General features: G+C 30.9%; 2 protein-coding genes and 1 long non-coding RNA gene across 6 annotated transcripts in view; 1 reads left to right on the forward strand and 2 right to left on the reverse strand.

Annotated features, from left to right (window-relative positions):
• Window positions 1–10,597, reverse strand: part of LOC123673018 (zinc transporter ZIP1-like) — a 35,473-nt gene extending 24,876 nt beyond the window's left edge. Inside the window, exon 1 of one of the 4 annotated variants that reach the window (XM_045607406.1) lies at window positions 10,248–10,597. The gene's annotated coding sequence lies outside the window, so the exon portion shown is untranslated. Of the gene's footprint in view, window positions 1–491; window positions 632–2,597; window positions 2,659–3,881; window positions 4,149–10,247 lie in introns of those variants that run through there. The other 3 variants (XM_045607409.1, XM_045607408.1, XM_045607407.1) reach the window with 3 other exon arrangements.
• Window positions 10,598–12,425: 1,828 nt separating this feature from the next.
• LOC123672805 lies at window positions 12,426–13,428 on the forward strand. The gene is made up of 3 exons (XM_045607101.1): window positions 12,426–12,747; window positions 12,802–12,924; window positions 13,172–13,428. Exons 1-3 carry the CDS (start codon window positions 12,593–12,595, stop codon window positions 13,347–13,349), a joined length of 456 nt encoding a protein of 151 aa, XP_045463057.1. The 5' UTR covers window positions 12,426–12,592; the 3' UTR covers window positions 13,350–13,428.
• A 294-nt stretch (window positions 13,429–13,722) lies between these two features.
• LOC123672806 lies at window positions 13,723–15,363 on the reverse strand. Its single transcript, XR_006746366.1, has 3 exons — window positions 15,136–15,363; window positions 14,685–14,823; window positions 13,723–13,971 (listed from the first exon to the last, which is right to left on the reverse strand). It is a non-coding gene; the product is annotated as an uncharacterized LOC123672806 (long non-coding RNA).
• Between the last annotated feature and the right edge of the window lie 1,134 nt (window positions 15,364–16,497).

The following is a 16,497-nucleotide window of genomic DNA, read 5'->3' on the forward strand; positions in this document are numbered from 1 at the left end:
CCGTCCTTTTCTACCACATGTAAGAATTCAAAATACGTTTTTATGTCTTTATTTTTGATTTTAGAAGAACCGCATTATCAGTCTTTGACATGACTTCTTATATAATAAGAAAAGTGAAAATTCATAAGAAAAAAACAAAATTCGGAAAGTTAAATCATACATATATTTATTCATCCAATTCGCAATGACGAATCTTTAAAATGAATAATAGGTAAATCCTTATATAAATCTATGGTCTCTAGCGTAAAATGCAACGTACTAATTTTTGAATTGTGACTGCAAAAGTATAGAACCCGCTCAACAATTTTATTGTAGTAGAACTCGACATCACGACAATTACAATATCTATTGACAGTCTGACAATGAACTGACAAGAGTTTTTTCTTAAAATTTCATGACCTTTTACATGACAAAGTTTGTTGTTGGGCCAATAAATCACCCTGTATAAATATGAAGAACCTACTAACATCGATTTGTCTTAAGAATTTTACCTGACCACAATCAGAAAACATTTTCACTTCAAGCAAGAAATGCGACATATCTCTTCAACTTCCTCTCAAACACAAAAAATGATCACCATTCAATCAACCTAAATACATATCACCAAACAACATAGAACGAACAATGAATTTCACTTACACCAAATGATCTTAGAATACGCGACGTCATTTATTACATGTTGTTTTAATAAATTGAAAAATGAGCCGAATTCAAATTGAATTGAAACGTGCACACTGTGCAATAGACATCAGTACGGATCACATTTCACAAGGTCGTAACTCAATAAATTGTATGAATAATCTGTACAAGCTGATTTTTGATTCTAGATAAAAAGATTTGGCATCTATGACGCAAAGAATGTAAATGAATTCCTTAATTCTGAATGTAAATTCTATCGAGAAACACCAGGAATGATTTGTCGTCATTATTTTTGTCGGCTAGTTTGTACAAATGTCCTGTATACTCACTTGGAGTATGAGGGTCTTCAATTCGTCTCAAGGGTGTTTTTTGGGATTTTATCTTCTCGATTGGAAATTATAATACTTCAAAACTTCACTCAGTGATCGAATTTATTCGTCACCTTCGAAAGTGATACATGTACTCCAACCTCCTCTAAATTTTCAATAACTTTACTGAAGAAAGATTCAACATAGGCTTCAACCTCGGCTATCACTTTTTCCTTAGAGCCAATTTTCTTTCCGTGGAGCACTTTTTATCTGTCATTGTCGATAGATTAGAGTCTGAATAACACTTATCAAGCAAATGCTTTGGTTGCACAATATTTTTTCCCATCATAAAATAGTATTTATCAATACTAAACTTGTTTTCATCCATTTTTCAAACAACTACAAATAAAGCGTCACTTAGCCTGAAATATCTCCATCAGGGATTAACTTTAAGTTACAAAATTTGCACGTTTCGAAGAAATGTGGTGTGGCACTGGGACTTATTGAGTAACGTGATAATTATGGTTACGTTAAGTCTCAAACTGCTGTCAGCCTTATGCCTAGAAGCTTTGTTGTCTCTTTGACGTACAATCCACAATTGAGGGACATTCCGTCTTTTCACATTCAAACATTCAAAGTTTGTTAGATTGGCACCAAGAAGTTTTCACTAGTAGATCACCAGAGTTTACCAACTCGCTCAAACTCGGTGCTTTCACAATAAAAGATCTACAAATATCATTATTCTATTTACTAACAAAAATAATAATGAATAATATGAAAATAAAAGCCCAAGGACTGAACCCTGTGGCTCTCCAAGTTCAAATTATTATTCAGAATAGCAAAGCATCATAATTATTTTCAATAATGAACCTCGGAAAAAAATAATTAACCTCACTGAAATTTTATCAGTTAATGTTTTGGAATGTATAAAATGCAAAAATCTCAGAACAAATGCCGTCCACTTTTTTCCAAAAATTATAACGGCTATTCGTATAAAATTTGGTAAAAAATCAGGTTTGAGACTGCATTGATCATCCAAAATCGTAATCCATTAATTTTTGAGGAAAAAGGAAGTAGATACTCAAATTTTGAAAATGCATATTTATTGAATGAGGAAAGTCATGAAATGTCAAATATCTGTAATACTATCATTGTATTAAATGAAATATTCTTTACCGCTCAATTAGTTTCGAAGTTATAAATTTTTCGAAATTTCTCTTGAAAATAACGATGAAATCATCAGATCCCAAACAAATTTGCTGTCTATTTTCCTTGCACAAACTCTGTCTGTCAGTAGAATTATGTTCATCAATGATTAATGAAATTATAGTGGATACCTAGATGTAGGAATTATTATATTAACAGAATGTTTCACATTTTCACACAACTGCTTCACAAAATGTAGGTACCTAATTATTATTTTTGACTTGACTTTGACCTATCTACCGATCTCGTGGGCACAGTTTCGAATGCGAAGAGGTTGAATCATATTTTTCTTAATTTTACAATTTGATTTTTGTTGAATAATTTTGGATTTGTAAAATTTTTGAAGGAAAAAAAAAATTTGTGTAAAATTTGCAGTTATTTTGCAATAGTTTTTCTATATGTGGTCTACTTGTAGATCATTTCTACTTAATTCTGTCCACTCACCGAATTTGTGAACTAAAATTCATAATGAAATTTGTTGGAAGAGTTTTGAAATTCTGACTGCACCTTTGATATGCTTTACCAGTAACATTATAAATAGTGGCGTGCATATAAACTTATAGTTTTTCATTTGAAGCGTAGATTTACTTCACATTATATTTTAACACAATCACAAGAATACTTGGTACCTATTTTACTGAGTAACTTTTATTTAACCTCGTAAACAAACAGGCCTGCGACACAGACATAAAAATAACATGTATAATATGCTTTTTCCTTATGCTAATTAACAACGTTCATTACTTCGTGTGTTATCAAAATTTTAATGGATACAAAATTACAATGTTATTCAATACACATACTCGAAGAACAAAAAATTATCTCTGATATTTAAATTATTCTCAATCTTCATTCATAAATTTGTTTCGGAAATAGCAACAAATAACCCACTTTCTTGTGATTGATTATTTATTCTTTAAGGTTGTGTAAGAACTTTTTTCAGTGTTTTATTTGATTGATTATTATTTGAAATATTTAACCATTGTATCTTTACATAGCCTCATTTATCATTGTCACAACTCACTCAATATCATTGAAAATTGTCTTTCTCATGTCTTTGGTATCTGACATTTAAAACTAAAAGGTTGAATACGTGATTTTACGATAAAATCTTTTGGCAACATAAAATTACAATATCTGAATATATATTTTGGATGAAGACCAAATCAAATTCATAACACATAATAATTCAGTATTAGTTTTTAAGAAAAATATTTTCATATATTTTCATGGTCTCTATCAGTTCTGTTCTCAAAATCATTCAGCTCGCCTGAAATTTGAACAGTTTATGTTATAAAGAAACCGAAAATTTAGAAGAATGCCTGTCTGTTCGACATTCAGAAATGTGTATTTTGAAGCACAAAAGGCAAGGAATAAAATAGAAAGTAAAGGATTTTCCAAAAAGAGGTCTCATTTTGAATATTCGACTATTCACTTTTAACATGTGACTACGTCATTACCGAAATTGAAACGACACATACTTCAACAACGGAATGAATTTGTTAAAATTCACTTCAAAACGTTGTTGGGTCTAGTAAATAATGTGGAGAATCGAAACCGTGTGCGTCGCTCAAGAACAACTGAGAATATTGCTGCTGTAATCCGCAGATTTAGGTCTTCAGGCTTTCAAAGTTCAGGCAGTCGATCACCATCAACGTCGTATATCATCGCTGATAAAGTCTTTGAAATCATAGATGAATTTAACACAATAATTCAAACTTTCCTTACCGAATTATCAAAATCAAACAAATATTACACACTAACTATGATTATTTTGTTCTTGAAACTTCTCTAAGGATCGCACTCAAGTTTTAAGCACATTATCTCTTGATGATATATGGACCACTAAAACAAGATGACAAGCACGAGACCAATTTACCGAATGCAATACCGAAAGTGGCATTAAAAACTTGCACGCGGTTTGGCAGGTCCAGCCTGTTGTCTAAAATCCTGACTAACAGGTACATAAAACATTCTTCGTGTTCAATTAAATGATAAAATTAATTTCAAACTGAAACCAGAATTTTCGAACGAGTGATATATTCTCAGTACGGTTTGTTATTGCTGTTTTGGTTTGTCATTTCCACTAGTGAATAAAATATGGTAGTGTACTAACCAGAATTGGATAAAAACAGTAATTTTAACTTTAACAGTAGCGTTGTTTACGTTAAACTCATTACGGATAATCACGCATCAAAAATTGTAAACACATCTAGAATTGAATATTTATTATGTATTACTGCGAGACGAACTTATTAGTCACGATTTTTGATACAACAGACACAATCCTACACCATTAGAAAAAATGTTTTGAGATATTTTATACTTTGGTCAAGTGAACCAAGGTTATCAAATATTTTCTATTCAATAAAAAAATTAAAAATATGAGATCACAATGATTTCTCCAAATTCTCGATTCTTGGCTTTCAAATCAATATATCTACAGGGGTGTTCCATTATTGACGCACCGCTCTATTACGGTTACGCGCTGAAATTTTATAATTTTTTTCGATCATTAAGCGCCAATAGAGCAACATTCTCAAATCGTTTGGAAATACACAAGGGGTGCCAAAAAAGTGTAAATGACCATACATATGTTCGTTCTCTTATGGAACACCCTTTTTCATTGAATATTCAGATTGCATGGAATAAATGAACCCAGGTTTGTGCGAAGTTTTATATGCTTGAAACTTATCATTTTTGAGATATGTATTCAAATTTTCCATGAATTGGAGGGTCTTTGGGAAACCTAATGACTCTAAAATGAATGAATTCATTCAAATGAGATTTTGAAAGTGATACAAGAGGAACAGAGGAGACTTGATAATCATTAAGAACTATACTGAATGTTCAAAATGAGACAATTCATTCACGTCTTATTCAAACGTTACTATCGAGCTTATCCCAAAAGGCAAAACCTATTTAATTTTTTGAATAGGTATCAAATTTCATTAACTTCGAAAAATTTTAAACCAAATGAGGGTTCTCCATTTGGAATAAGTCCAATATTAACGTTTTGAATAAGTCATCAATGAATCGTCTCATCCGTAATACAGTTGCGTCAATGATGGAACACCCTGTATATAAATTATTTCAAATGAATGAAAAGGTTTATAATTTTCTTTAATCCTGTCGATTATTTCGAAACTATTTATTACGAATTATGGATCAACTTTTCAACGTTTTGAAGCTTAGGACTTTATAGTGAAGAATATTTTATGAAATATCATATCATTTTATGATAATTATTGTTTTTTTATGTTATTGTTGTTAGTTGTTTATATTATTTTGATTCATTTCGTACCTATAGGTAGTTTCTGAGAGGAATTTTCAATCAAGAAAATTCGAGGCAATAATATATTTCCTTTGAATTAGGTATTGAAAATCACTAAAAAGAATTGTTTGAAATAGAGATCGAATAATTCCTACTTAATCAAAAAAAGGTCTGATCTGATACATAACAATAACTGCAATTCCCATAAAGAAAGTAAACCGGTTCGATCATCGTTACTTTCTTAGAGAAAAAACTAATAATTCCTAGTTCAATAACCGTATCCTTCAGAGGTCTCAAATGGTCCACTGATCATTATCATTAATTTTGTAATGTATATAATATTGAATAAGAAATTCATACGTTGAAACTATCATTGTGAAATTTTCACTTTCGACTAGGTATATCTCAACTGTGATTGCATTTCTCCTGTAATCGTGGTTATCAATAGTAGCCGATACGTTGCATCAAATAAACTATTAATCTAAGAAATGTAGGAATATATGCATGATGGTACTTATTTATTAATAAATAATTTATCTCTCAGTTATCCTCAAGAAAGAGAATGTCTTTGTTTTTGTTCCTGTTTTATTCGTTATTCTATTTTAACAGCAATGCCGTCGATACAAAACACTGCAAATTCAATATTCAACACGAAAATCCTTTTTTTTTGAGGAAAATTTCTTTTTTTGATAGGTACTTATACAGGATGCAACATGAGTGGTTGGCCATAGCCAAGGTCATCCAGGCCATTCAGAAAAGTAGCTTGTTGTGTATCCCAAGACTGTTAGTTTCCAAGATACAGGATGATACATGAAAATTGACCGAAATTTATGTTATCCATAACTTGGAAATCAGCAGATTTTGTTGAAATTTTGTGGGTTTGTTCACTCCAACTTCGAACGTTTTATGTAATTTCAATATTTCCAGGGCAGATTATTGAGTTTTTTCCTTCAAAATATACAGAGTGTTAGTGCAATAAACTTCAGGGGGTGATTCTGCATAAAAAATAATTATATTATGCAATATGTATAACTTGTACGCCACTGTGATATTTCAAACACACGATCAATTTGAATTCTTTGTTCAATTCGTGACAAAAAATCTCTTCTGCCTTTTTTTCGTATGGGGTGCCGTTTTTATGCAAAACAATAAAACATCCCAACGCGTATTTGTCGTTACTTTAACAAATTATGTAGTAGCGACGCTAGTAGGCTTCTGTTTTATATTTTTTGCATTAAAACGGCACCCCATACGAAAAAGAGGCAGGAGAGATTTTTTTGTCACGAATTGAACGGATAATTCAAAAATGATTGTTTGTTAGAAATATTCCAGTTGCGTAACATTTTTTTCTCAAAAAGAAATTGAGACACCCCGTGTTTCGGGAAACGAAGCATTTGCAGACAAAAGTTATATAGCATAATGTAATTATTTTTCACGCATAATCACCTCCTGAAGTTTGCCGCCCTTATTCATTAACACCCTGTATATTTTCAGACGTTTCAGAAAAATGTCATTTTTGCAATGAAAAAATACAAAAGTCGATGTAATGAATTCAATTTCAACTTGTTTCAAGAGAGTAGCAAACGAAAGAATTTTATGTAACTTTTTAAAACAAGGCCGTATTTTGAAAAAGTGACATAATATTTTTTCGTTTACTACTCCTTTGAAAAATGTAATGTCATTCCTTCAAAACGTGTAAAATATATAGATTTTGAAGTCTAAAAAAAAACTCAATAATCTGAGTACTGTCCTGGAAATATTCAAATTACATGAAACGTTTGAACGTATGAACTGAACAAACCCACAAAATTTAAAATCAGGCTACATTTCTGAACTGATGTTCAGAAATGTAGCCTGATGAAGCCACAGTGTGGCGAAACAATTGTTGCTAACAATTAAATAACATAGTGGAAATTACTTCGTTTTATTTTATTTATAAATTATGGTTGATGGTAACGCAGAAAACAAGATGACCCTATTGTGAATGAAAAACAACGAACACGTGTACTTGTAACGACGATGTTAACGGTCTAAAAGTCAACTGAAAGAGTAATAAAAGCACAACTTACTTGAAGCACAGGGCACAGACAAGACAGAAAAGAGAGAGAAAGACACTAGAGTGCAGACAGCTGCAGACCCTTGCTTGAGAAATAAAGGCTGTGTTTTGCGCATTCCTTTGCACTTCCTTGTCGCTCATTGTGACGTCAGCTTATGGTTATGGTAGCATATTTGAAACGTTGAGAACGGCCGCATTGGTTATTTCTATATTTCTAGGTAAAAACTCATTCACGATTTTGGTGGTTCCAATTGAATTGAAACTTGAAACTTCTCAGAATAGGAGCGGATCTCGAATGTCGCAGTTGAGTTCTTCAATGAGCAAAATCCTACTAGGGTACATTCGATCAGATGGAAATTTGCATTTGGATGTAGATGTGCAAAATTGTATGTTGATCGGATAACCAGAAGCATAGAAATTTCATGAAGGTTAGATTAGGTTACCGAAAAGAAATTACCCAATATTTCCGTGACTCCAGACCCCATGGATTTGAAATCTCAATTGGATGGTTATTTGAAATAACAATTTCAAGCTCTGTGCAAAGTTTCAAGCAGAACCATAAAAAATTCAAGTAGCATATTGAGAAAAAATCACCAGAAATCAGGTATCAAGCTTCGTGCAAAATTTCATGTGAACATCGAATCGTCATGAGAACCATAGACAATTCAAGCAGAATATCTAAAAGAGTGAGGAAAGCACAAATGTGAAGTCAACAGTGGAAGTCAAGGGCGCAATTGGCGCTCAAATGAATGCACATTCAAAAGTGCTCTCCTAAATTTTTTTTTGTATATTAAGTGAATTCTTCATTTCATATAATTGTCTGATTTATATCTCTCATAGAAAAATATTTCTGGTTGCATGGTTTCACCTGAAATTGCATTTTATTCGATATCATTTTTGGCTAGCACTTGATCTCCGAGACTTCTGTGTGCATGGTTATTATTGGCTCACGTGAATCGCTTCAGAACTTGGTAATATACAGAAAAAGACGGAAAATTGGACCTGTGTCAAGTATCAAGTATCCTAAATTGAGCACATCTGATGGAATTACACCACTAAAAGGCATTTCGCATTCCATTTTGGGATTTTCCATGTATTCTGATGTAATGCCATCAATATACTCAATTTAATTGAGCTTCTTCTAATCATATATCAATAATTATAACTTATATAGAGAAAACTTGTGAATTATTTACATTTATACATTTAAAGAATCAGTCTTCTCTTTGAAAACTGATTACTTAGCTTGGCAGGTGGTTCTCAAAAATTGAAACTCTGTGGTACTCAGAATAAGAGAGATAGACCAAACATACGTTACATATTCGAAATCATGGGAAAAAGAGCTAGTCAAATAAAGAAAAATATACAGGGTGTTCCATTTGAAAAAATGGAGTTGCAATGAATATGTTGCCCACTCTGTATATATTTCGTTTTGTTAAATCATTTTAAAAAACACTAGTCGATTTCGTGAAACTTTTGTAGAAAACATTTTTTTGTACCTCCTTTAACAACAAAGTTGAAGGGGGCGTCAAGGTGAAAAACCCGGTATGTACTTCTATATGAGCTTTCCGATGGATGAAACTAGACAACAGATTTTTTTCTCTCACCAAATTTGTTTCAACATCAATATCATCATATCATGTGTAAATTAATTAAATCGTGGAGGCGAAAACCTTGAATGTTTTAAGGAAGTGTAAATGCTTGATTTAAATTATGTATAATAAGCAGACGATATGTAAATATTCAGTTCTAAATTGTATAGTAGGTATTCAGCTCAGATAACAAAATTTTTGATATACATACTTCAATTCATGAATATCATTTTCTTTCAATTACATCCCACAAAATTCCCTGATATTCCAATAAGGTAGGTATATCAAGCTAGAAGAAATTTCGAACAGAGCAGCTAAATTTTGGTTCATTATTTAATTAAATAAACCTCTAAAATAGCTCCATCACATATTCTGTGATGTAAAAAACGAATATTATTCAAACAAAAATAATTGAGCTTTGAAGACAGAAAGAACTAATGTGAACATTTTTCACCTTTCATATATTTCTGTATTCTATATGTATATCTAAAAATGGGAAAAGTAAAAATTGAAAATAGTTTCCTATTGTTATCACAATTGTTTTGATTCTTGTTTTACAAACAGATCATGTAAAGCAATACCTATATTTGATTAATGATGATTGCCGATTTAGCTTGATATTTATTGATTTATGCAACGTGAAATTAGGAGACCATATAAAAATCCTATCCAGTTGGAATATGCACTCAAAACGTACTTGCTCCTATTTGCCAGTTCATTAAAATCAGAATCAACAATAGCGAATAAAAACAAGCAAAACAGTCGTAGGTAGAAATTAAATCCATAAATTTCAATCAATATAAATAATTTCTTCTTCGAATCTTTAATGATCCTATACTTTATGTTGAGCGTGAAAAAAACAAAAATGAGAAAGTATTCAAAACAATCCAATATTCAGAATTAATTCCTTCGATTCCAAATGATAGAATAAATATTCTTGGAAAACGTTATGAAAATTTCTCATCGTAAAATAACCGTAACAGAATCGTCACTTGAAATGAAATGAAGAATGTAGATTGAAAGTGGTATAATTGAAATCTATTTGAATTGAATTGAAACAGTATTTTCTATTCCTGGAACTGCCAACTGCTAAGAGAGATTTCCAAATGAATAACGTCCACCAACGCGGATATAAAGAAGGATAAAAAAATTCCATTTCCTTTTATACACACCTTTTATTTGTCATTCGAGAAGAAATATCCTCCGGAGTTGATGTTTTCACACAAACACGTGGTATCACAATATAAACACTCTTTCCTGATCTGCGGAAATGCTTAGACTACACCGGCACATTAGAATTCGACGGTATGAAATAATGTGAACGTAAATCTACCGAGTGTTCCACTCACCGGCTAATATATTATTAAGATGCGATGAATAAGATCAATGTCAACAACAAAAAGTAAGATAGGAGGAAATCAAGATCTATGAATGAATGCTATTGATTGTTCATACAAGGACTCTTTTATTAATAGATTTAAAGATCTCTGACCACAGCTCTCCTACGCGCTGAAGATTTCATACTTACTCATTTACTGACCAAAATACATTCTGAGTCTCAATTTGAATTGTGTTGATATTCAAATGGAACTTTGGTATGTGCCAAAAAATGTCGTGACGTCACAAGATGTGTAACGGTGAAACAGAAACGAAAACAATGGAAATTGTACATGAGATCACTATTTGTATCGAACTGGATAATTGATATAATGTCATCACGCCTACACTGAAGATGTTGAAGTTGGCACTATTCAATCTAGGATATCTTATAAATTGTTGACCTCTTACACAGTTTTGTTTCATTAAGATATTTTACTTTGTAAGAAAAAAAAATTAAAAAATTCCATCTGATCGCTCAATATTATATAGAAATTGTGCCAAGATAATATCTATCAATTTCCTTTGAGATAATAATCGATGTTTTCGCCAGATTTAAATACCATCGAACTGAGCTTCTGTTACTATCAAGTTGCTCGAAAAGACATGCCGAAAAGAGGTTTACTTATACATAATATTATGAAATATCTAGTAGTATATTGTATATCTAGATCTAGTTATATAAAAGAACCATAAATTTTATACCATTATTACCATTGATATAAATTTCCTTCAATATCACAGAATAATTCGATTAAAGTTCGTTAAGACATATAGCAGACAATAGCAGACTTATATCGATCACTTATATTGTTTCTTATATGACCAATATCTTCCATGTCAGTAGCGGCTTTATAAGGACGGCCGAGCCTGCTACTGCCAAAAATTAAAAATCGAAAAAAAGAAAGCATATTTGCATTACAAAATCTAGGAACGGAAATAATTTGATGAATTATTGGAATGATTGATGTATATTTTATTTTATATGATACTAGTATTAGATATTTGGAGAAATGTTTTTTTTTTCAAGTTTTTCAGGCTGAAATACTTATTCTTATTACACAAAAAATATTTCAATTATCTGTCATTAAAAATCAACTGGGCGAACTTCCACTATCGAAAAGTACCTAACATGCTGACTGCAGTATCTCAAGGTAGTTTGGAAAAACCTCCAAAACCTGAATGCCGAATATTCACGATCCGCCACTGCTTTTTGTATCTTCGATTCAATTAAACTTTTATTGAATAACTCCCACCGACTAAACATTGAAAAGGAAGATTTCTTAATGACACTTATGTGTCTATTTACTAAATAAAATTAATGGATTCGATACTTACTGATGGAAATCAATGTCAAAAAAATAATGATAAACTTGTGGTGGATGCGAGCTGTAACTGCTATTTAAATATATTGTTTGAGTCAACTCTAATTGAATCACTTTCATGAATTAACATTGAAGTAATTCTTCCCTAATGAGATAATTAAAACAAAAATATATTTGATGGATTCGATTCTTATTCGATGAAAAAACTTATCAAACAAAATGATTAACTTAGATTTTTACAATGGTGGATGCGCCCATTGAATATTATGAAGATTTATACAATGCGTGTAGGGGTGTAGGTAGAATAAGTTGAAAATCTTGATAAGTTCCAAAGAAGTTGTTCTGGAGTACCCTAGGAATATTATTATAAAGACACAGCTGCAATTCTTGCTCAGTTAGTCCTTAGAAAATCCGTAAATATGATAAAAAACATCGCAAGATTGAATTAAAAAACATTTATTATTGGTAATTCAGTTAATCCCTAAATATTCATTGTTGTCTGAATAGAAATTATTACTTTCAATTGTCTAACAATCTGATCTTTATTGTTTTCCCCTCTCTTTCTCTTAGTTGCGCATATTATAATAATTAATTAATTTCCAAATTGAAAAATTACGAACATCGATAATTCATCGCTATTTCTGTATTCTAACCTATCAAAAATATATGTTATTCAACATTGTGCTTATCTCAAAATAGAAGTCAAAATCTATCTATGTTTTACAGGGAAGTGATGCAAGTGACGGATATCAACTAATTTTTTTCCTATATACAATTCTAGTCCGCGATTGCTGAAATTCAATCAATTGAAGGAAATGGCGAGTCCGAAAGCAACTAAATCGGTAGCTACAAAAATAGGTTTGAAACCATTGAACACACATACTCTCTTATACTATTATGTACCCTTCCAAGGGGTTTTAAGTTACACAGCTTTATCAATAAATGTTATGAATCCATCGTTGGTCCTGAGGTGAGATCTAGTAATTTTTTCCTACACAAAGACTAAATGGGTTTATATTTTTAGGGTGTTCCCTAGGAAAGATATAACCAATATTTTGTTGCTGAATACCTTATTAGGATCAGGATTATTTCTCTATAATAGGTCGCATCTAAGGGCTCTCAACCAGAAAGATAGGATCGTCTACAGGTAATGAAGTGTTGATTCTTTATTCCATCATATACCTAAAGAGAAAAGCAAAACTTGATTGTGGGGGGATTCTTCAATCAAAAAGTTCAATTGATAATTGAAATTGAGATTCCAGTATTTAAGGCTCTTTGTAAACGATAACTAATAATTATCATTTATCCAATATAGAGATAACATTTTGGAATTTGTCCCAATGAGGAAGTATCTAAAATGCTCAGGTGTAATTGAAAGTTTGTATTTATTCTAGCGCTTTTGGAGCTGTCACTTTCTCACTTGGTTCAGTTTTGATTTGGGCAATATTAAGAAGTGTTATTCCAAAGAATGTAGCACTATGTACTTTCTGCGGTTTGGGAACATCTCTAGCACTAATAAAAATTGGAAGTGGATATGCCAAACATCTTGATTCACTAATAAAAGAAACATAGTTTTGGACTGCATTGAGGAATGTTGTGCTTTAATCATGTAAATTAGTACTGTTTTACCAATAAATGATATTTTTATTCATTTATCTGTTTTTGCTCACCTTAATTACTAAATGAAGAAAGTATGAAGAGAAGTCAATATTCTCCAATCGAATTGTTTCTTTTCAACCAATATTATCTAGTTATATATATTTGCCTATTTATGAATAATTCAATAAAAGGTTCACATATACATATTATTGTATAGAAGTAGAAGACATGGTATCAATAATTATTTTACAGTTTATTTGATTGAAAGAATGATCTACTTAAAATATTATAATAGTTAATAACTGAAAATCTCATAAAATAGTTCATTGTTTCCTATGAAGACAACTTTCTGTTAATAATTTATTTAAATTTATAGATTACATCATTTTGTTAAAAATAGTATCAAATTCGTTGAAAGATTGTGTAGCCTACGGTGTTATCCACGTGATATAGGTATGAAATAAATAAAAATATAACAATTCTCCCACAACAAAATGATACTACAGTTCGAGCCATAGGTTGATCTCTCATTGTAGTAAATATCCATCGGAACAATTTCATACATGAATGGTTGAACATTAGAGATGCCAGTAAGCTGCAAAACAAAGTGAACATCACAAAAATAATCCAATTATGCATTGTTCAAATGACTGATAAGTTGCATAATCCTATAACAAAATTTCCTGAAAAAATTGCATGAATAGAAATTCAAATAAGCTTCTTTTTCTGATACCCTTTTGTTTTAATATTTTCAAGGAGAAAGCTCTGGAATCATTCAAGGAGAAAAATTAACCTCCTTGAATTTTTTTCTACACTTAAACTCCAAAAATCGAATACAAAAAAATTTTCCTGTTGGCCATCCAGAGGTTTTTTGGATATATTACTGAACGTCAATAATTGCAATAATAAGTAATTTTTGATGTTTATAAAAGAACGATTTTTTTCATTTCTTGAAAATTAATATTTTATTTTTTGAAGGCCTTAATGCATAAACTCACAAAATATAATAAAATAATGTTTAATTTCTCTTAATACAAAAATATACACATAAAAAATGACTAATAGACCCAACAAGCAATAAAAAAAATGTATGAATCACTAACGTGAAGTCGGGAGCTCCTGAGCCCTCATATTATTTAACTATATACTGTTATGTGGCCCCCAAGAACGCAAGAGAATTTAGCTCCTGTTTTCACGTCAGTATACTTTAATCATTACTTATCTGAATGAAATTTGATTTAAAATCATGCTAGGGTATTTGTATTCAGTGTCATCGAAGGAAAATGTTAGCAAATAAAAGTTTGATACCTGAATGTGAATTTGTGAAATCCATATATTCTTTGCAATGATGGGCGAAAATATATCATCACTGCCATTCCATAAACCATATTATAGAAGAGGAATGAGAAGAAATATTCTCCAGTGTAACTAAAAAATGTATATCCAGCTGAAATCACAAAGAATGGAATATCCAAAATCTCAACATAATACTAGATGAATTTATTTGCGCAATTGTCCTCAATGAATAACAGGAAATTAAAAAACTATAAATTCCCCGAAAAAAGTGTTGAGAATATTAAGGACCACATTAACCATAATCACCAACTCCAAGCAAAAGAAATGATTCATAATTTAAAATCAGCAAAAAAAAAAGTCAATGCTCAATTCAATATGCAAGATGTATTTACTTAAGTTGGTAGTTTGTGTTGTGAAGTTGAAACATTTATTTTCCAATCGGTTTAGTATTTTCTGAGCATACCTTAAAATAAAATCATGATGAACTTCTAACAGTGACATTAGAATATAAGATAAACTTCCTTGGACATATGATAAAAATTGTATTTTATTGATAAATTCACCATATTCTTTTTGTTGGGTAGTTGTTGAATAATCCATAAAAAACAAAATTATGCTTTAATTTCGATATAAAAGGACAATGGTATTGAAATGACGCAAGTTTCGCATGTCAAATTCAAACATCAAAATGAAATAAGATTAATATTCTCAACTGTGAGAAACATGGATCAAAGGTAGGATTAAGGTTTCAATGCATCATCATAAACGATTTTAACATGGTAGTAGTCTTCAAAATGTTGTTTACCCCTTTTTTATAATTCTGGCAACTATTCTACTTATATGATAAAATTTCAAATTTGACTATCATAAATTCTTCATTATCAATTCTTATTCAAATTTTGTGAACTGTTTCTGAACCCGCAACAAGTGATTCAAAAATATTTCAAAGGCCACTACGATGTAACGATCATTCAAAAATCTTCAAACTAAAACCGTTGTAAACTTAATACAAGTTCACAAAATGGCGGAATAAGTTATCATCTAATGCTGATTGTTAACTTGACTATCACAGGATGGATTATTCAACAGCAATTAAAAAATTTCAGATTAGACACTGAAATGCTCCATATTATGCTGAATTACAATCCAGGATTTTGAAACCTCTGAAGATGCCCATATCGTTGTTGTAGGCGAAACGTAAGTTGGAAAACTGATTAGAAAACGGCTAATATACTTGGTGTTTGCTTACTTCTTTGATAATGAAATATCTGTAAAATTGAAGCAGTGGTCCCTGACAAGTTGATTGCGACTGAGGAAATGAATCCAAAATTCTTGAAAAAAAGCAAATCATGTTCTCAGTTTTAAGCCATTAGCTAGGTGACATCAGCATATCTCGCATACATTTTAGTGCTGAAATATACATTCTTAATTATTCATTTGAATGAATATGTATAATTTCTTATAAGTAAGTACCTACTCAAGAAAAGGCGTTTCAACCTGAACTCAAAATTTCAGTTTATGTTTCGGATTATGTCAAAAATTCAAAAAACAATAGTCCTACCATCTGCGTGCGTTTACGAAACACATGAGATCTAGATGCATGATATTAAGTACAAAAATTATAGCTTCATTGCAATAAAAACTCTTAAAAAATTTGAAATACCTCCTAAAAATTATATTTTTTGGAGAATTATACTTTACCTATTTGCTTAGGTTGCTATACAATCTCAGAAGGAAGGAAATCAAAAAAAAATCTTCATACATTTCATATAAATCTTGTGAAATTTCATTCCATTCTCAAATATAAAACATTTCAAAGAAAGTG

This window comes from Harmonia axyridis, chromosome 2 (genome assembly GCF_914767665.1).
Source record: "Harmonia axyridis chromosome 2, icHarAxyr1.1, whole genome shotgun sequence".
In the NCBI taxonomy this organism is placed as follows: Eukaryota; Metazoa; Arthropoda; class Insecta; order Coleoptera; family Coccinellidae; genus Harmonia; species Harmonia axyridis.

What these genes read in the sequence shown, in the direction of transcription:
- LOC123672805 (XM_045607101.1), top strand. Translation starts at nt 12,593, where the DNA reads ATGGCGAGTCCGAAAGCAACTAAATCGGTAGCTACAAAAATAGGTTTG. An exon ending in AATCCATCGTTGGTCCTGAG is followed by an intron (nt 12,748 to 12,801) that starts GTGAGATCTAGT and finishes TTATATTTTTAG; the next exon opens with GGTGTTCCCTAGGAAAGATA. An exon ending in AAAGATAGGATCGTCTACAG is followed by an intron (nt 12,925 to 13,171) that starts GTAATGAAGTGT and finishes TATTTATTCTAG; the next exon opens with CGCTTTTGGAGCTGTCACTT.